Source organism: Strix uralensis, chromosome 14 (genome assembly GCF_047716275.1).
Source record: "Strix uralensis isolate ZFMK-TIS-50842 chromosome 14, bStrUra1, whole genome shotgun sequence".
Lineage (NCBI taxonomy): Eukaryota > Metazoa > Chordata > Aves > Strigiformes > Strigidae > Strix > Strix uralensis.
Genome location: NC_133985.1, coordinates 19,165,523 through 19,187,277, shown reverse-complemented (window position 1 = coordinate 19,187,277; position 21,755 = coordinate 19,165,523). Strand labels below are relative to the sequence as shown.

Below are 21,755 nucleotides of genomic sequence, written 5' to 3'. Positions count from 1 at the left end.
AGACAGACAGAACCACTTTCATGAATTCATCTCATTTATTTCCTACAAAGACTGAAGTAGAAACCTCTCATAGTAACCTCCCTTGTCATGTTGTATCCACTGGAATAGATGTTTTTCCTGCATTTATATCTTTATTTAAATGCATAAGCTAAAGCCTTTTAAGCAGCACTGGTCTACAGGTGAAAAAACCTCCACTCCCAACCCACTGCAAATGCATTAAATCCACTATTGTAAGTAAAATAAAAATATGGGCATGAGATCATCTTCTTCACTGAGGGGCGTATTATTCTGTAATAATTGCTTCAATAGTCAGCCATTTAACACCAATTTTTCCTCCTCCAGGGTCTACAAAACATAAGAGCTACAAAGGGTCAATTAGTGGTGTTTGAATGTCGCATTCGCGCTACACCCACCTTACAGGTTCACTGGTACAGAGAATATGATCAGATAATAGACTCTGCCGATTTCCGAATCCTACGAAAAAGTAGGTATTACTATGTCTGTTGATGATTTCACTGGGACAGCGATAAGACAGGAACAAGAACTGCTATAAAAATGAGGAGATGGTACATGTTCACAGAAGCAGAGTTAAGTTTACAAGTATCAGATGACCTGAAGTCTCAGACTGCTGTACAGAGCCTGCGCTTCCCCTGGCAACGCGCGGGCAGACCAGGCACAATGGAAGGAGATTGCCACGCTGTTAGTTATTAATGAAAGTACTACTGAGCCATGGAGGGATCGTCACTGTATATTATAACCACTGATGAACTCAGGGGGGAAAAAATAAAGTATAAGCGCATTTTAAACAATTTATGATACTTGCAGGCATGAGGTCATAGCTCCAGTGGGCCAAATTCCCAGTAAATAACTCCAAAGTCAGTGGAGCATTTTCTATATCACCTCAGTGGAGAGATGTTTGTACCATCAGATTTCCCAGCCAAACCTGAGCTTCCCCTATCCGGATGGCATTTCCCTTGATGGACAGAAAAGGAGGTGGTCCCTTTGTAACCGGGGTGACAGCTGAGGTGGGAAAGGGAGCGAGGGCTGAAGTTCTTTCTTCCATTCTGGCATTATAACCATTTATTCCTTTTCTCTCTTATTTTGAGCAGAGGCTTGTTCATCAGCACTTCCTGGTAAGTACACTGCGCGTTTTTTGTTAGACGTCTCATCAGTCGATTACCCCACACTTAGTATTTCCCACCTCATCCAAGATAAAACAATAATGTCCAAAGGGTAGCCAGAAGATAGCGTTCAGTGTCAGGCTAAGAGCTTTCAAGTTCTTAGTTTTGACACAAGCACCTGAAAGGCCCCAATTTTTTTCACAACACAATGAAAAAGGTATCATCTCTTTTACATTCAGCCAGTGAAGATTACCCTATATATTAAGGGAAAACATGTTAACCATTCTGACCTACAAGCTTTTCTGGGGTTTAAACTTGTGCAAGAGAAGACACAATTTAGCAAAAAATTTGTGCCTTGTTTCATTAAAGTCACAGGAAGAAAGATTCTTCCTTCAACTTTGCTCTTTCTGAATCCCTTGACTTCCTATGCCCTTTACATCACTTTTTTGCACTTTATTGCTGCCAAGCCCCATCACTAAGTAACAGTCCTTCTGCAAGGACCAGTTCCTACAAGCTAACATTTGGCTTTTATGGTACAACAGCATGCCTGAACTTGTTATTTCAGAGGAAGTCTGTACCCTGGTTATTACTGAAGCTTTTCCAGAAGACTCTGGAGTATTTAAATGTGTTGCTGAAAATGAATTTGGATCTGCGGCATCCAGTGCACGTCTCTCTGTTTCCCCAGGTAAGCACAAGGATTTCTGAGCTAAGCAACTGAGCACAAAAGAATTTGCTGCTGCTCAGCATCAGGCAGACTGACAGATATTTGCCAAGCAGAAGCCAGACCCAAATACTTTTGTAGGCTCAAGAGAAGTGTCCCAAAAATGCAGTCTGCTTGGGTACCTCTAAAAGCTGGATGCAAGTGGTTCTGCACTTCTGCTTGTGCCCGCTCTTCCTCCTGGGTGAAGGATGACAAGGTGGAGATGATGGTCCCCCTCACAGAGGAGTCTCATCCCTGAGCTTCATCCTTTCAGAAATTCCAGCTTAGCCCAATGCACTGGCTGTATTCATACCTTGTTATTGAAACACAGGACTTGTCTGGCTTGTGCTGAAAGCCATCTCCAAACAGAACAGCACCTTGCTTGTAAACCAAAGCTCACCAGCGCTGGTGAGAAGTCAGCTTTGGCTAATGCAGGTGGGCAGGTTTTGGTCTACGCAGACCCCAGGCAGGTTGAACTCATCCACCTGCACAGACATACCAGTTTCCCTTCCCTTGTTACTGCATCATGCTGTACCAGTGAGCCACCACTGCTTTCTACCTGACTTGTGGACAATTCTACTTTCAGGAGCAAAAGAGCTGGAAGGCTTTGCGGGTGCTGCCCGCAGGCCAGCTGTGCAAGTCACCATGAAGAAACCCACCTTCCCTAGGAACAGCCAGACGGGAGCCAAGGACCGAGAGGCGGCTGGCCTGCTGTCCTACAGCACAGACATCCCGGGGTTGGGCTGTCGAGCAGAAGCCACAAACTTCAGCCAGATGAACTCCAAGAGCGACGCTGAAGATTTTCATGGAACTTATGAGAATTCACCTCAGGCTTCACCTCTGCGGTAAGAAAATTACATCCCTGGGTTAGTTTTATACAATACTGAGGGGCTGAACTTTCTAATGACCCCAGCAATACAACTGCAAAGCTGCTGTGCCCCATACCCTGACAGGGAAACATGCACACGCAGTAACCTCAGCTGTTTGCCTACATGACAATGGGAATGTGTAACACCAGCCCAGCTACAGAACAGCACAGACTCGATTTGACAGAGCATGTAACTATCTAAAGGCTCAGGTAAGCGCCTAATGGCATTTTCAGAAGTGCCTGTCTGTAACTTTAAAGCATCACCCCAAATAATTAGCCTCTAGAAGAGCTTTGGCCCCACAGCAGAGCATGAGCAGAGCCCACAGTATCTGGGAAACATCAAGGTACAATTCTGCCACCACCAACTTCCTCTGTAGCCTTGGCCAAGTGGCATCACCTCGTGTTTCTGTTTCTCACTCTGAAAGACAGCAATAAAACTTGAGATTCTGTAAGTGTGGTGCAGACAGTACCTGTAAAGCACTCCGTGGAGGAAAAGTACTGAACCAGTGACCCACTGGATAGAATGAAAACCGTCCCATGCCAAGGTAGGGACACTCCCTGCTCAGAAGATGGAGATTTTCCCCCAAGAATAAAGTGTTCCATCTTATAACAAGACTCAATTCAATTTCTGTCCCAAATGCAGCTCTCAAGTAGCTATGTACCTATTGCATTATTACTTATCCTGTTTAATTGTTCCAGAGAAACAAGTTAGAACACATATCTTAGCAATTCCATCCCAGATTTTTGTGGTTTCTCAGGTGTTTACAGGCATAACAAAGACCTCAGATGGTGACAGTTAAGAGGTCCAAACCCAGCACTACAGAGGAGTTTCCTCTGTCCTGTTTGTCAAGGCGAGCGCCGCGAGGCAGACGTGTGGCTCCTCTCTCAGCTGAATGCCAGCCTTGCATTGCAGCGATACTGTTACACCGTGTGTAAATGGCTGGCCCTGACAGAAAGCATTCTCTGTGTTATAGATTATTTTTGGATGTACTCAGTCACTTTAACTAAACCCGTTATTTTAACAATTCTGAACACCCTCCTCCAAATTCACTACGGGGGAGATCATACTTCAATATAGCTTTCTCTGTGCACAGGGATTTTTTTGCTAAAACACTGAGTAAAAATGGGTTTGCTTCAATAACCTGCAGATCGCCAAGAGGAGGTTCCCAGTTTAGCTTCAAGCCTTTCCATGAAATCCAGGCTTGCTCCAGGGAAATCACCCAGTACCCTAAGCAAACCCCACTGCAGAATCAAAACCCTGGCCGAAGCTAACTTGTACGGACTTTAGGAGCTGCAGCCCTGCAAAGCTGCCAAGAGCTTGCTTGCAGCCTGCCATGAAGCTGTGCATGTGCTATTGTTGCCTTCAAACACCACAAGCCAAGCATGTGAACACAGCACTGTATTCAAGTCAACTCATGCTCAACTACCCCAGGCCCAAACACCTGGAGATAAGGCTGCTTGCTTGGCAGCATCTAACGCAGGCCGACATTGCATTGCTTGTTATCTTTCCCTGATGACTGCTTTAAACAAGGGCAGATTGTTGTCTGCCAAGCAAAAATGAAAACCTTTTATAAAATGTCTGGCGTAATTATCTCTTGGAAGGAATGGGGGCAGTAGGAGACATTTTCTAGCTGTCCTTTTAGAATAGGACTAGCTTTCCAACCCCTCTCCAGATTTCTCAATGGCAGCACGAAGCCTGTATTTGGCATTTCTAACAAGGAACCTGCGGGGAAGCTCTTTTAGATGATACTTGCTGCTTAGGATGACTACTTGTAAAGTTTATTGCTTGCAGCAGTACCAGTGAGCTGGGGTTGCATTTCTATTTTTAAAGTTCTGGTTAGATTGAAATGCAGTACCTGACGTCCTGCATGAAGGGATATAACATACCACCAACATCAGCTATGTAATAGCTTTTAAAAATTTGGGTTATATAAAACAATAACTAGTGTATAGAGCTGCAGAGTGGTTTCGATTGACAGCAATGATGAAGCAGACTTTGGAAGGCATTTACACATCTCAAGATACAGTGAGAGAAACTATTAAGATTTCTGGATATACCCATCTCTAAGAATTTAAATATCTTTAAAGCTTACAGTCTTATTGCCATGTGCTTTGAAACATCATTATGAATGGACCTCAACATTGTAAATGTTGCTGTTACCTCAAACTAAGCAATAACCTCTAGTGAATAACTGTCTTGTTAGGCAGATTTAGCCCTATAACTCTCTCATGTAGTGTATGTGGTTGCAACTGTATTACCAGAGACAAAAAGAAACACCAACAAAGACAGTGATGACAGAACAAAGCTATTACTTGGAATAACTATAAAATGAATGAAGTCCTTGTACTCATACTTCTCCAAATTATTGCTTAGCAACAGCCACTCTGCAAAAGCTAAAAAATGCAATTCTAGAAGACTGTCACTACCAGCTACTCCTTTCCGAGCCCTTTATATCTGCAGCTTACAGTGTCCTCACAGCCTTAAAGAAGCAGAACAAAATCTATACTGGTTATTAACTTTAATAAAGGAATTTAATCCAAGCAAAAAAAGAAGCTTCAGGCACTAAGTATACTGCCAGGTCTTTTAGGTAGCTTTTAAGATTCCTTAATAAATAAGCAAAAGATTCTTAACTTTTTTTCTAGGCATTTTTTGCTATATGACTCAAGAAACTAGGAGAACCCAATCGGACACAACGAATCACCGTTCATAGCAAGTAAACCGAAGCAGGACAGAAAAGCTGGTTTCTAACACCTCGCAGCGCTGGCCAGAGCACTATTAAGTTACCCTAGCATAGGCTTATGAGATTTATTCCTCTGCCTTTATCATTCCACCTTCTAGTTCTTTCATTTTTTTTCCTACCTTCTGGATCTCACATTTTTCTGTTCCTTCTCTTTCACACAAGTCGTCTTAGTTATGTCCAGTCTTTTAAGTGCATAAAGCTGTCCTTAAATTGATGCCTTGCAGCCAACTTTAGTTCTGAAACAAGCATACTGCACCCTCATTGAAGTCAATGGGAAGCCAGGGAGCCTGCCTGAGCAAAGAGTCTGACCTTTAACATGCTCACAGCTTCCTACAGGGCAAATGATCATGCTACAGTTACCGTTTTTTAAGTACTCAACTCTCTCTGTGAAAACTACAGATTTTTATTTTACTTAAAAAGCAAATAATCTCTCTAACAACTAGAGACACACTTCCTCCCTTAAACACTTTCATCATGAGGAATTTAAATAAATTAGCACTCAATTAACACCTGCTATGTAGAATTAGTTCACAAACCATGGGCTGATCTTTAAATACAAACACTAAATGTGGATTAACTCTTGAAGATCAGTGTGCTGAAAGACACCAGTACAGTGAAAGGAGGGAAAAGGCAACTGAAAGACCACACACAGCTGAGCTGCAGTAATTATGAGGTATGGGGTTTTTTTAAACAATAGCATGCATTATTTGCCAAGGTATAATTAAGATACTTAGAACACTATAATGTTAATTTAAAATGTAATTAAGCATTGAAGCCTTTGATTAAAGGGATACAAATCACCTAATCTGCTAGCAGGATGTGTTGCTGTTCTGGTGAAAACACCATAGTTGCATCTTTTAATCCAAATAAATATCTATAAATAATACATGTTTAAACAACATTTAACATTTAAACAATATCTGGCTTTCAAGTATCTGTTCCTTCAAGCACACAGCCTTAACAGTGGAAATAGAGTGTTGTTACTACAGAGGCAATAAGCTACAGTCACTTAGAAAATGAATTTAAAGAGGAATTTCATTGGGATAATGATGTGGGGTTTAGGAATGCTTAAGCATATTGCAGCAGTCCCTCCACGCCACTCCCTGAGGGCTGTTATGGACAAAACCATTTTGCTTTTCTGTTCAATAGCTGCCGGGTTCCTCAGCCCTTCTCCTGGTGAAGGCAGGGACGCACCAGGGGGAAGGGGAAGCACCAGGCAGGCAGCAAGGCGGGCAGGCAGGCTTTACCACTGCCCACCCGGGTGATTTGCTGACCGTGGACACCTGCCAAAACCCAGGCTTTGGCCCTTAAATGAAGTGTCCCCGCTGGTGGAGACTCTTATTCTGACAGTGGTGTGGGCAGGGACAGGCAGGGCCCGCGGTGTCATCTGCTGGCAGCACATTAAAGCCTCTGGTCTTATAACGCTACGCAGAGGCTACTATGACAGTCTGGGTCAGTGAATGACGGTCCCTTCCCAAAATACCGGTTAGAGCCCAGGTGACAACTCCTAGGCTGTAGGTAAGGTGCTGTGCTTGGGGTTTGTTCCACATCACTTTTGACTAGGGAGCTGGCATGAGAAATCGCAACGCGCTGGGTAATGCTGAGGTGAAAACGTACCTTTAAGGTGAGGAGGTGTCAAAGGTAACTTGGGAGGCAACAAGGGGGAAAAAAAAAAAGGAATAATTTTTTTAGAAAGCAAAGTGTCTCTATTATTATTGTTTTTGTCTTTTAAAGTCAAAAGTCTCTTTAGGTATTTTTTCCCCACCCAAATCAAGGTGGAATGATTTGAGGAAAATATAACATAGCCATTGCTGTGACAAGTGACTCTGTGCATTGTACCTTGTTTGAGTGCAATATTCTAGAAAACGAAGTAAATGCTGGTTTCTGTAGTAGGTAACATGAATGAATCTGTACACAGGCAGTGATCAAAAAATGATACAAAAGCAAGATTCAACAAGTTCTCTGCACCAGTGAATGAGAACATAGTGTGGACGAGCTCCAAAAACTTGAGCCAGCTTCAAATTCCAAGAGCATGACAAGGGGAAAGTTAGGGAATTTTTACTAGAAAACCTCTGTTTACATACAGCTAATTTACAACTAATATTGATAATTACCTTTAGGAAATGAAAGCTTTGAGTCTTTAAAGCAAGACTGATGTCTTCAGTGGATCTCCCCCCATGGGAATTTATGACCTCGTGGAGCCCTTCTTCGGGCTCTCCGATGAGAGGAATACAATATACTGTGTATATATAGCAGCGAAACAGCTGATCTCAGTGGGGCAAGATTACAATTTTTTCCAGCACATGTAACTGTGTGGATTTATATGCTCATTTTTTTATTAGTAGCTTTAAGTTTATTTTGGGGGGTTATTTATTTATCCTGGGGCTGAAGTTGTTTGTCGGTTTTAACAAACTTGCTCAGTTCACTCTAATGAAAGTTTCCTGGGTTTTGAGTTGGTGGAAAGCCTGGGTTTTGATATCAAGGAACTGCAAAATAAATGCAGGACCTCTGAGTGGCTCAGCTTGCCCTACTTTATCCTGCAGCTACGTCATTCTGGCAATTATTAGCCTTAACAACAAATCTCGGGAAATCACTTCAAAGGGAGCAGCACAGTCCTTTGCATTCCAATTCCAAATCTCAACTGGATATAAAAAGCTCAGAATTCAAAAACTATCAGAGAAGAAATCAGGATACTTGAATTCAAAGGTTTAGTTCTAGGCTTAAAAGAAAGTGGAACCTGTTTCATCCTTCCCTGTAGTGTAAGGAATTTCTCAGCACCAATAGACAATTCTTGGAGTAATAGTACATCTAGTGTTTTGACAGGCACAAAACTGCAGGATCCAGAGATCTTTAGTTAAGATGATATGTGTCAAATTACCTTGTTTAGCAGTAGTAACCACGATTATCTGTAGACTTATGCAGGTGGTGGGTTGTCTCAATAAAACAATTGCTATTTCTTTTAGAATTTACTGGGCTCTTGCAGGTAAAATAGCTATGGCAGCACTGCACCTGAGTTGTAGTACAGTGCGTGATGTGTTATTGTCATCTGAAATGTTCATACAGTTCTGCAATAGTTCTAATCAATCCTAAATCTCCTTATTTTAAGCTCAAGCTTTAACTGTCAGCTGCCTGAACTTCACACTTTTTGGATTGTTAATGACTGCTCACGACACGGTATTTTTGTGATTCAAATGGTGATGTACGATTTATTTTATCTGTATTGTCTTCCTTAAGGGAAAATCCACACCAAGAAAGCCTCTATTCTGCAAGGCAAGGGTTCCATTCTATCCAGGAGCCCAGCCAAGAAAGCTTTCGTGGCCTACCACCTAGTTTTTACCAGCCACCTATCCAAAGCCAGTTATCACCAACAAAAACCCAGGACAGCCGTGAAACCTCTCCTATGAGTGTCCCTAATTTCCCATCCGTTTCCTCTATGTGCCAACCAACCATGTTTAACTACGAACGTCCAAAACACTTTATCCAGTCTAAGAATGTGTGTCAAGGGCAACAGCAGCCTCCAGGACCTGCAGCCTCTACAGAGACAAGCAGACAAATCAAACAGTCCTCCATCCTAATACAGCCTCGTAACCCAAGCGGGCAGAAATTCTCCTCCTCGTCATCGCTGAGCTCTTCAATCACGCTCTCCTCGCCTTCCTGTAGTGCCCCTAAGGAATCCACATATCCCGTCACACCTGCATCTGCGCAATCTCCTGCTAGCTCATCATCTGGCCAACGGCTTATATCCATGCCTAACCAACCCCCCGCAGCATTCCTGTGCTCAGTGCTACCCTCGCAGCCCGACTATAACAGCCAAACTCCTTCTCCTATGGAACCTCAGTAAGTATATACAGGCTTCTAACCTCCCCTTGCTTTCCTCTGGCCTGGCCTCTCCCATGCACTGACCATCCCAAATCCAACCGTCCGGAGAAACACCAGCTTGGCTGAAGCCAATGGTACCACTCCCATTGGCTTCCGATGTTCGAGGCAGGACTCTGCATGAATCGGGTCAGGAGGCTGAGCGCTTGCCCTTGGTGTCTGTGTGGGAGAGACGGGTATCCACCAGGAATTAAAGTGCACAGCAGTCACATCACGGGCTGCTGTGCAGGTTTTCTGGTGTCAGTTTGAACAGTTTAGTTTGATTTGATGGAAATCTCTCATTTAAGGGTATTCAGAAGACGGACACCCGTCTCAAATTAATTTCTCTCAACAAACATGGCTTATGAACAGGGAGGCGGGGGGAAGGCAGTAGTATTTCCCACATATAAACAACTTCAGGATTCCTAGTAAATCTCAGCAGTATTTTCAGGTTCAACATCATGATGGGACTCTACGCTCACCTACAATACAGCTTTCATTAATCGTACATGCTAACAGAAAGGCAGCCACTTGAAAATTTTACCCCTTCAGACCAAAGACTAAATTCTTTCCTGAATATGTATTATATCATTTTACTTTTGGGCTGCAATCCAAATATCTCCCAAGGTCAGCGTGATCTCAAAAGGAGACGGGTCTGCCTTCTCACCAACTTGTATTCCTGCCAATATTAACTGGAGGTCCTGGGGAAAGTCAGTGTAGAATAGGTAACAAACACCCAACCGAAGAGATCAGAAAGGTGATAGGGGCAGGGGGGCTTGGGTATAAATTCAGGTTTAAGTGTCAGTTTGTATTCAGGAAATCTGAATGTTCCTGGAGTTTTTTTGAATGACAGCATTGTGGGAAGAGGAAAGGTAAGACAGAGTGGGCTAGCTGGGGCACTCAGGAATGTTTCTTAAAAGTACTGCAGGAGCACGTGTGGGTCAGGTATGCATCTGGAGTAACCACTGGGTTTTTTGTATGTAGTGTGGGGTTATTTTCATAGCAAAGGGCTTTGGTGCCTCACTATGCTTTTCATGTATGCTACTCTTAAATGCAACTTCCTGTGAGTTGAGGAATTATTTTTCTGATCTTCCTACAAAAGGGCAAACAGGGACATGAGACGTATTAATCTGTTGGGCAAATTATTACAGTTTTTAAGTTATAACTTGGGCAATTTAAGTCCAAGCAGCCATGAGAATATGTAACAGAATTATAACCCTTCTACCCTATTCTAATCAGCAGAACAAATTCCCAAGTGACAGGAGGAAGAGGATTTTGAATAAAAATAATTGTTAAATACAACTGCAGCATTCGAGGTCCCACTGCATGTAATGAACTGGGTTAGATCCTGTCAGCACAGAGTGCTGTGACCTCTAGTAGACCTTCGCAACCCATTTTGAGGGATGGTCCTCTGTTCCTAGCACTTTTCAGAATCAGTTCTACTATCTAACTCCAAGACTTGATTGTGTCTCTTGACTGCGGGTTACAGGATCAGGCTATGTGGGGGGTTGCAGCAAGGGCTCCTAAAGACCCAGCCTAGCTTGGGGTAAGCCTGGCTATTGAACTTCTGGACAGAAATGCTGTATGAAGTAACTGTCTGGGACCAGGAAAAAGAGGGCAACTAATAAGCTATTTGTTCATACCTAATCAACTAGCTTGTGACCTTGCTGTAGATTTGCAGCACCCAGGGCCTTTTTAACAATTGAAATTGTAAAGGAATGCAGGTTTTGAGGGAGAACATGCTCCTGGACAGACTCGCATTGCTCAGTGGAGTTAGTGGCTCCCTCAAGACACTGCTAGCCTTACTGCACACCTCTGGGTCAGGGCAGGGGCTGCTGCAGGATGCAGGGATGCTGAACAGCCACCCACAGCAACCGGCTGCAAGCATCGTGGGAGGACACTCAATGACTTGGCTAGACCATGATGCTTCCCCTAAAGTTTCTGATACTCAGTTATGCCACCTAGACTATCTATCTCCCAAATGCTTTATGGGTTCATTTGAATCACAGTTTCTAGGTAACAGGTTCCCATTTTTGTGTGTATTCTATGAAGCTGTAGCAAACAGTCAAGCAGGTCTACAGGAATAACTTTGTTTTCTCTTCCTGCATGAGTAGTTACTCACAACCAATGTATAACAAACAAGCTAGCATCAACTCTATGCAGAAGACATCAGACCAAGAAATTCGAGGAACAAAAGAGGCCCTCATTCAGGACTTGGAAAAGAAACTCCGATGCAAAGACAACCTTCTCCAGAATGGGAACCAGGTAAGGGAAACCTGCTGATTAAAGAACCAGTTTGCTCTGACTCCCAGTAGTGCAAGCAGGGATGCAGAGACTAGTTCTAGTGCCCCAGCTGCTGGCACCCCCAAACTGAGCTGAAAGCAGAAGGAAATGCAGGAGCAACACTGCCCAAACACCTTTACTCAGAGCCTCAACAGATCCCAGCAAGAGTTCTTCAAGCCATTTATGAACAGAATATTCCTTCAGTGCGATGTGGCTGAATTTTTCCATTAGAAATGTAAAAAAAAAATCTCTTCCAGCAGTGACTCCATTTTTAATCATGGCTCAGGGCAGGTGTAAAAGTTGTGGTTCTGAAAGATTTACATCCAGTCTCTCCCATTTGCCAACACCCTCTTATTTTTGCTATTAGAACACAAATAGCTGTGCTGGTGGGCCAGCTCAGCCCTGAGAAGGCCCTTCCCAGTAGAGGAGCAGCACATGGCTAGTGCCTGATGAAAGCTGGCCTGGATGTGTGGCAAGAGTTGTAAATCTGTCTGCAGGCATCTGCTGTGGCAACCACATGTCTGCATCTCCTTTGACTTCAGTAAGGGAGGCATTGACTTCTGAAAGCCATCTGATGCAGCAAGATGGCTTTGAGCTGCTGTTGCCTTTCCCTCTTACCCCACCTTCTTGGCCAGCACACACCATTCAAACTCTCTTTGAATTTATGCAATCAAATTAATAAGGCTAGGGTAAGGAGAAAGGGACATGTTTAGAGTCGTGGCACAAACCTGAACTCTCTGCTGGGGATCCTGCTGAACATCACATCCACAGACAACTAGAAACCCAAGGAGAATCCCTCAGTTCTCCAGACACGATTTCACCCTGGCTTTCAACGCTGGGGTTAATAAACCACCCCAAATCATTAGAAACTTGGAGAAGTACCAATAATTGAAAGCTCATTCTAGACACCATCACCACACATGGTGATCACCACACTCTTTGATTTCTTTTTATATGAACAACAACAAATCAAAGAAATTACATGAGCCTTTATCATAAAGTTTGTCTCCTATAAGAAGGTCTCTTTAGTCTCAGCACCTACTTATTTATTCTGCAAAAGGACAAAATGCAATCTCCTTTACCAAGAAATCAAAATCTAGGAGAAAAAATTGCCTACCAGTAGGGAAGTACATTACAGCAAGCTACAGCAAGCAGGTCTCTGATGTGGGAATCTTCCTGCTGGCTGGACACAGACTAGTAAAAAAAAAAAAAAAAAGAGCCCACTGTTTATAGTTTTCATCTTCTTTCCCCTGAAGTAGAAAGGAGTTTTGCCATTACCATCAGTGGGAAGAGGTTTGTGTCATATATATATATATAATTTTAAATATTGAAAGAAAAAATATATTAGGTCAAATCTAACTTAATGTGTCCCTAACAGGAATGCCCTATTTGCTGTAAGAAAGCTTGCCATTGCATGCCAGCTTTTCTTCCCATAGGAAACCAGGCTAAAAATAAGGCTTATGCAATCACCACTCTGTGTCCTCCTCCCCTTGTCCTCTAACAATGTCTAAACCAACTGGTCAATCTCAGCCACACTTGATACAGCTGTAACGACCTCAGGGATATGAAGCTCTCACAGGTTTTGCAAAAGGTCTCTCTTGCTCTTTTTCTAAAGAAAAGTCCCACAAGCCTCCCCAAACCTTTATCCAGGAGTAGCCACGCACGTTCTGTACACAGTGAAATTCAGTCAGAGCTTGTCCTCACATGACAAAATCCAAACCTAAGGTAAACTTTGTGGGAAAAGAAGTGTCAGGTGTTCTGGTGCTCAGGGGACTAACATACTCTTCTAAAGCAACCCGAACGACAGAACTTGAATTTAATTTTGCTCATAGTTATTTCCATGTGCTGCATCCGTATTGTAGGAACTTACTGTTACGTGACTGAAACGCCTTTTCACCTCCTCCCGAGACAGCACACAGCATTTCGTAAGGCAGCTGTTGCACTGACATAAACTTCCATTGTGCTTTCAGGGGTACTGGTGCTCCTCTCTGGCTGTGTCTGCTTCTGGCGTGGCCCTTGCTTTTTTAGGAGTAGGGGACGCTAGCATCCATCATGCCTCTAGCTCCTGAAGTAAATCCACAGCTGAATGACTTGGGAAGTTTTCCCAGTGCTAACAGAAAGGTGCCCTGGGACTTACTCTGGCTTCTGAGATAATGCCATCAGTTACCCATAAATAATCCCAGCAGAGAAAGAGGAGGAGTGGAAGGCCACAGATGGCATTAGAGAGGCTTTGATGAACAGGCAGTTTAATCTTTATGCATTTCAGCACTGTATATATTGAGGCTGACTTCAGTAGGCATCACAGACTGCAAACCCTCTGGAACAGACGTGGTGTTTCTATTCAGCCACTGCTTTCATTGACAACACCCTGAATTTGTGGCATATTCATGTGCTCTTACAAGCTGCTCTGAAATAGTAAATGGACTTCTGACTAGAATTCCTCTCCACTCTGCTTTAAGCGATTAACTTATGAAGAAAGAATGGCTCGCAGGCTGCTCGGACCAGTAAATGCTGCATCTGTGTTGGAAACACAAAGTGAAGACAACATGCAGAACGCACAGGTAAATGGGGACCTGTCTCTAGAACAATGATTTCCTAGTGATTGTGCTGTGACCTGCTTGTACCTGAATAGGGCAGAGATGGGGATTATATGGTACCCATGCAGGGGAGGGGAGGGGATGGGGCAGCTCTCACTGGCACAGCTCTGTCTCACTGGCACAGCTCTGTATAGTAGGGATTTGGGGGGGTTTTTTTTTGGGGGGGGGTGGTGGCAGAGGTGGGAAATTTAAGCACCATCCCCTTGCTGGGCCTGATCTGTAGGAATGACCTCTCCAGGGAGGAATTACAACAGCTGCTGCACAGCACGTTACACCCTGCCTGTGACGGGCAGGGAGCAGCACAGCGAGGGAGACAGGTACCCGCTCTCTAACAGCCCCACTTCAGACTTGGCCAGGACAGCAAGATTTACACCTGTCACTGGAATAAGTGACATTGACTGCAAGAGGGCAGCGCCTTGGTGTGGGATCAGTTGGGTTTTAGCCCTTCCAAGGGCCTGCAACCATTAAGAGAAGGCAAAGCAGTTATTTTAGCAGCCCACATGCTGATAGACAAGAATCTATTATTACTGGCATTTTCAAAAGCATTTTAGTTGGAGACTGGCATCATTCGTTGGTTATTCAGGCCAGTTAAAAGCTCTCTTTGACACTTCTGTGATCAAAGGTAGTGGAAATGTCTGTGATGTGGCACTGGGTACCTGTGCAGCCAAAGAAAACATCCCTCCTGCTGCACGCACGCAGAGAGGCTGGCACACGCCTTCCCGAGTGCAGTTAGCAAAACTCTTCAATGCAAGCGACACTTAAGATCCCAGCAAGGGAGGAATATGCAATTGGAGCTATTTCTCCCCAACAATCACCTGACAACAAGAGGCAAGAAGGGAATGTTATGGATGTCAGAGAGCAAGGGAAGCCTCATCTTTTGCAGAGAACAAGGAAACATTCAGTCAAAACAGGATGACTGACAACTTTTCACATGTGTGAAATGCTGCATAAAAAGGAGTATTGGAAGGAGAAATTGGCTTATGTTTGGGAGATCTTACTCCCACTGTTCAGTCTTATTTTTAAATATCGTAGTCACTGATTCATTCAGCCTCCTGATTCCTCAGGAACTTAACTACACAGTCAGTCCTTATAATAGAGCATTAGAACTATCAGTAACTTCATCACTACAGCATCATCTCACAAGACAAATAATAATTGTCCAGCACTTGCGAATTGCTTGTATCTGCTCATTTACACTTTGGACTCAACATTGGGCTCGGTCCAGCAAAACCCTCATTCATGTAATGCTTTGCCTGAACTGAAGACTGCTTCTGTACTTGAAGTCTAAACCCAGGCTTAAATGTTCCATAGGACTGGGCTACAGAGCACGGAACCAAGCATCCTAAAGGCTCAATGCAAACACCCCAGAAATTTCCATGCAGTGTTTCTTCTATCTGACCCCATTGCTAAAATGAGTCCCTGGTAATCAACTCTGCTTGCATTTTCCAAACATCCAAGTTCCTAGCAGGAATCAATCCTGGGTACTTTAGCAGATTTACTCATGTGATTATGGAGTTGTCAGTGAGCTTACTTGGTGCTGTGATCTAGAAAGAAAAATATTTTCCAGCTCAGCATGTGTCCATTGCTATTGGTACCATATTTAAGTGGGCACAATACAGTGTTCTTGCCAGCGATTCCACTTCTATTCCTGCTATAGGGAAGGACACTCTGTACTTAGCTCTCATTTTAGATACTGCCAGTAGCACTACACCCCTCTAACAAAGGTTACTGGCTGGCCAAAAGCCTTGCGTGCCAAACAGAACTGCTGCACCTATCACCTGTGTAGAGTGATGAGAAGTTGTGCCATTCTATTAATAGTCCTTGTCACTGTCATGGCAAAGCCTCGGGTGAAAACAGAGAATATTAGCTCCTGATGCAAGTTCCTTTATCTTCTCTTGTCCCAATGACTTCTGAAGTATTCAGTTTGCTTTTAAGCAGCAATCAGTATACAAACTTAAAATGGCTTCTCATTCAGTTCGTAGATAAAACTGTCTCTCTAATTTAACTCACCTCTCCTCTTTCTCTTTCCAAGCACCAGAATGCAGAAAACATCAGGCTGCAGGTTCCTACAACACACATAAGGTAACGCATAAACTTGTGCTGTGCTACTCTTCGAGACCTTATTTCAAACGTTTCTAGACAATGTTAGTTTTACTTCACTACTTACCACTTTTTTGAAAGTAGTAATTACTAAATTCATTCATTTCCTTTCAAGTAAACCACTACCATTTGCAGATGGTTGATGACAACTATGACCTTAACCCAGTCAATTCTAAGCATAACACTAGAGGTTTAAAGACTCCATGTATGCAGGGCAAATATGGTTTGTATTCTAGATTAATCTCCAGTCAAAGCAAGGTCCTACAATGTAAATGATGAAACATAGCATGATAAAAAAAGCATACATTGCTCTTGAAATTCTTTTGGATATCAGTCCAAAGATGAAGATTTCGTATGTTACGCTTCTGTGTTGAACAATTTGAGCAAGAGAAGTGGTTGATCAAAACCCATGTCTTACAGCTGAAAAACAAACCAGAACTGTAGCGTTGGATTCCTAAACATGCGGAGGGACTCCAGCTGCAATCAGTGCTTCGATGTCATTTGTGCTATGGTAACTTTTCCACAATTAATTGTTTCTATCCACTTTTTAGGAGCAGACCATCCTCAAGAGGAGATGAACGTGGACACGACTCAATCCAGGAAAAGTTTTTTCAGCCACGTTTTACACAAGTGCCTGAAGACATAATCATTGAGGAGGGACGATTCTGCAGGCTTGACTTCAAAGTAATACCAGCCTTTCACTTTCAGTTCCATTAGCTCTGTGGGGGGTGTGGTATGAAGAGAGGTCTCTGAGCTGCAGTGCCTTTGCACTTTAATAAGCCAGAGCACTAATGGCAGATGGTGCAGGGTTTCTCCAGGCAATGTAAACCAAAAAATAGGAGATAGCTAAATGTTTCAGCATTTTCCCTTGGAAAATGTAAATGGAATTAGCTCCATAAGAATGTGGTTAAAGCTAAATAGTGGTAAATATGGACCACCACAGAAGACTTTCTAGACCTCACTGGGAAAAGGGAATATTAAGGCCCTGCTGAAAAAAGGCATTTTGAGAGGGAACCTCGTACTTCATACTGGGATTCCACTGACTTCAGTGGACACATGGACGCATGTCCAGCAAGGCCTCTTCAGGACTAGCCTGACTTTAATGACTCTTCTCTGAGGTAACTGTGCCCTTGCTGCAGCAGAATATCTGGCAAGAAAATGCCTTAATTACAAACAAACAAAACACCAGAATGGCCTGAAACTGCATGGCAACTGTACCAGCCCTAGGGTAAGAAAGAACCTAGGTTTTCCACACATGCAACTTCACTGCTGATTGTGGTTTGGCTTGGTTTTTCCTAATCATTTCCAATCTCTCTCCTTAAGTAAACTCTTGCCAGACTTAGGCATGACCTTTAGACATCTTGCTGCAACTTGCTTAACTTCTGAATCTCATGGACAACCTGGAGCATGTCTGCAGGACAGTTTATTTACATAATCAAAACAGTGTGGATGTCAGCACTGCTGACAGTGCTAGCTGTGGGATTAAAAGGGTGAGTTCCCCCCCTCTGTGAACCCACAATGAGTATCTTTGGCCTAATCAAAACTACCTTACAAGATGGGAAAAACAGGGAGTTGCAGGAGCAGCATCTACTGTCTTGTAGCTAAAGCTCATCTTTCCATGGCATTTCACAAGCCTTCCTCTCTGTGCAGCACCACATTAATATTCAAAACTAGGCACAACTGTAAAATTTTGCATCAGGATCATGATTTGATCATCTATCAGCATCAAACTCCCTATAGCATTGAAGGGCTTTTATTGTCTTAAAGCTGTTTAACTCTTCACTGCTTTCCTCTCCTTCACAGGTTAGTGGGCTGCCGACTCCAGATGTGATGTGGTATCAGAATGGAAGGATGGTTCATCAAGATCAGTTCCATAAAATGATAGTGTCAGAAAAGGGATTCCACTCATTTATTTTTGAAGCAGTCAAATCATCTGATGCAGGGACATATGAATGTGTGGCTGTCAACCGTGCAGGAGAATCGTCTTTCGCAGTAAAAGTGGAAGTAATTGGTAAGACCGAGAGCACTGATAATTGCCTGGTCACACATGGAAAATCTCAGTAATCTAATGCCTTCCTCTGTGTTTGGGACATAAAACAATTAAGAAGCAGAGATAGACCTCCAGATACTCAGGTTCAAACGATAACAAACACCTTACCTTTTCCAAACTATTTTAAGACCTACATCTGGGATGCCACATTTCTTCAAAGCACTTCTAGCAGGATATTTAGATGTAGCGGGATGTCCAGAATTTGGGAGTTATTAATCTCCCAGGATTGATAATATATATTGATTGACTCACCTCCTAACGTGGATTGTGTCTACTATACCCTTATGCTCATGGGAATTGCCTATAGGCTAAGCAGTTGCAGTAAGAAATATGTGCCCTCCTGAATTTAGCATTCTGAAATCTTAAAAAACAAGCCTGATATTAGCATTCAATACCTACAGTAACTCCTCCTTATTTTTCCTCTTCAATTTAGCAAAAGAACACCACATGCCTCCAACTTTCATCTTCAAGCCACAAAGCAAAAAGGTTTTTGAAGGAGATACAGCCAGACTTGAATGTCAGATCTCTGCTATCCCAACACCTCGGATTTACTGGAAAAGAAACAACGAAATGGTACAATATAATACAGACCGAATAAGGTATCCTACTAATGAGCTGGCCGTTGGTGTGTTAGAAAACAATAACCAGTATTTGTTAAGTCAAAGTTGAGTTGGCTGGTTTCTAAAAGCAGCAAGCTGGAAAGTTAGATCTGCCCCTCAGTTATGATGTGGTGAACAGGACCACGTACTGGACAGGCACGATGCTCAGAGTCTTGTTTTGAGGGCACAGAGAGAAAACTGTGACCAGATGCCCCTCTGAATTCTAGCAGCAGTTACAAGGCCCAGCGAGAAGCATGGCTTTAGGACTGAAACCTGCAATGCCTTCATCATGCTCAGAGGCTATGGGGCTACAGAAGGGCCTTGATGCCACCCGAAGGGTATCATGATGTGAATCACACATGATGTGAATAACACAAATGCAGTGATTATGTCTAGTTTGCAGTGCCCTGCAAGAATCATTCTAGGGCTTTCTCAGTATGTAAACTGACTCTGATTTCAATGTCTTCTCTCCTTCCCCCTCCAAGCACTTACACATAAACACCTTCCTTTTTTAGCTTATTACATGACAATACTGGAAGGATTTGCCTCCTGATTCATAATGCAAACAAGAAAGATGCTGGTTGGTATACCGTATCTGCTGTCAACGGAGCAGGTGTGGCCACATGCCATGCCAGGCTGGAGGTTGCAAGTAAGTACCACATCACAGTGCCACAGCCACAGCTGAAGCTGCCACGGGCACTTGTCCTCAGAGCAGGCCCTCAAGAGTAACCTCATGCAGCTTCGACTGCTGGGAGGATTTCTTTCCAAACATACTGAACTAGACAAAAAGTAACTATCCTGGGAAAAACTCTTTTGTTTAGTAACAAGACACTGTGATGTGTCCTTTGTGCCTTGTCTACATCTGCTATCTGCACTGTTTAAAGATTACAATTTGATTAATACCAAGAAGGAGGGTGAATATAAATCTCCAGTGTCTGAGATATGGGTTTGTCTGTTAAATTCTTCCTAAGGGTGGTTTGCTAATTTATGTTGCAGGTAAAAAGCAATTGGGTTGCTCTACCATTGGTCTTCCCACACTCTGGGAAGACACTGAAAGAGGCTTTTTTCTCTCTTCCAGCACATGCAAACAAGCCCATTCCAGCCCCAAAGCAGTTACGGGTTCGACCAACTTTTAGCAAGTATTTGGCACTTAATGGAAGAGGACTGGATGTGAAACAAGCTTTCTCACCAGAAGGAGAGTTTCAGCGTTTGGCTGAGCAGTCTGGACTGTATGAAAGTGATGAACTTTAACTGAAAATGAAGAGGAAAACTCACACCTATAAGAGACAATTACAACATAGATGCAGATAACTGGTGATTGCTCTAGTTAGCAAAATACCTATCTACATATTTTTACTTTGACTCTTGCACATTCAGCTGTTCCCATTTTACTATGTTAGATTTTATTTATATGGTTTGGTGACTATAACCATTTACTGAGTATTGTATTTTAACTATAAAGCCCAAGAAAGCAGGCTAATTAGTTTTTACAAGTGTGGGTGGTTTTAGTTCCACCTGTGCTTGGTTACATGCTAAAGTAGATTGGTTTGTACTGCTTCTCTAATATCACTCCTGATAATATCAGAAGTCTGTACTGTCTGAATACTAAAACCAAATAGACTAGAGTGTTTTTATGAGAATAAATTAGAGGCAAATAAAATTTTAAATAACCAACATCAGCTGTGATTCTTCCTTGATCTGTTAAAACCAGCTTATGGGTGTCTGGCATCAGCTGTAGCCTGGCCAAGATGGATTCTTACCCTACTTAGTCTGCCCCTGGTCCCCACCCCTGTCTGCTCCCCCCACTATTTGTCATCTGATAGCTATAACCTATTTAGTGTAAACAAGGTGCTGACACACCCTTACCACTGAAACATGTCAGTGAGGCAACATCAATGTGTTTTCTCCTTGTACACTTGACCCAAAAGCTGCCCTGTATAATTTGAAGTGTTATGGTGACCATGTTTTCCCTCGTTGCTCCTTTAAGCAAGGAGTGGCTGTGACTTACCTGACTGTTGACTCTCAACAAGCTGTTTATTTGAATCATCTAAGTGATTTGCATGCTGCTATTCACAGCCACCTTGCTCAAAATAATAATAAATACCATGGAACCTGATTTTGCCAAACTCCAACAAACTTAATCTATGAAGATTTTGCAACTGGACTTGCTAAAGGAAAACTTGTGAGGGTGGAACTGGCTCAACTCCTCCCGGAGGGTGCACTGTAACCCTGCTGCTAGTCAGCAAACCCCACGAGCATCTTCCAGAACAGAAAAAACAACGTCTTGACTTCACACCTTATTCCATACCATTGACATCGTGCTCAGGTTCCAAATACATTCTAAGGAATCACCACCCCTTTTTTTTTTTCAGGTTTCATAGATATCATTCCCTCAGTCTATGGGCCATCCTTCCAAAACATCTGCTGATGGCTCTCTAGCTGATGAATTAGTTTATGGATAGGGATTACAGAGTCTTGGTTGGTGCAATATTGCCGTCGGTGCACTGTTGTAGTGGCAATTGGCACCTGTTGTTCTTCAACCCTCAGCAATCCCACAACAGAAGGATCCTCTGAGAGACCAGGTAACACAGACAGCTGCTTAATTTCTTCTCTTTCCAAGGCAGCTATACTGAAAGTCCACCAATACACTTTTGGGTCCTTGAAGTACCCTCTCCTGAGATAATCTATGCCAAGAATACATGGGGCGCCTGCGCCAGTCACAATGGGGTGTTTTTCCCACTCTTCTCCACTTAGGCTCACCTCAACCTCCAATACAGTCAACTGTTGAGACCCCCCTGTCATTCCTGAAATACAAATGGGTTCTGCTCCTTTAAAATTTGA

At 43.1% G+C, this 21,755-nt stretch overlaps 1 protein-coding gene and 1 long non-coding RNA gene across 5 annotated transcripts; both read left to right on the top strand.

Annotated features, from left to right (window-relative positions):
* Positions 1–380: 380 nt before the first annotated feature.
* LOC141949846 (uncharacterized) lies at positions 381–1,755 on the top strand. Its single transcript, XR_012630863.1, has 3 exons — positions 381–484; positions 1,110–1,133; positions 1,687–1,755. It is a non-coding gene; the product is annotated as an uncharacterized LOC141949846 (long non-coding RNA).
* Positions 1,756–6,845: 5,090 nt separating this feature from the next.
* On the top strand, positions 6,846–20,588 carry MYOT (myotilin). 4 transcript variants are annotated; one of them, XM_074883913.1, is made up of 10 exons: positions 6,851–6,948; positions 8,665–9,267; positions 11,400–11,550; positions 14,028–14,129; positions 16,198–16,247; positions 16,817–16,949; positions 18,069–18,276; positions 18,749–18,914; positions 19,430–19,563; positions 19,993–20,588. In XM_074883913.1, exons 2-10 carry the CDS (start codon positions 8,831–8,833, stop codon positions 20,163–20,165), a joined length of 1,554 nt encoding a protein of 517 aa, XP_074740014.1. In that variant the 5' UTR covers positions 6,851–6,948; positions 8,665–8,830; the 3' UTR covers positions 20,166–20,588. The 4 variants fall into 4 exon arrangements, with proteins under 4 accessions (XP_074740016.1, XP_074740014.1, XP_074740017.1 ...); XM_074883914.1 differs by having other exon boundaries at positions 6,930–7,054; XM_074883915.1 differs by lacking the exon at positions 8,665–9,267 and having other exon boundaries at positions 6,846–6,948.
* The last annotated feature ends 1,167 nt before the right edge of the window (positions 20,589–21,755 follow it).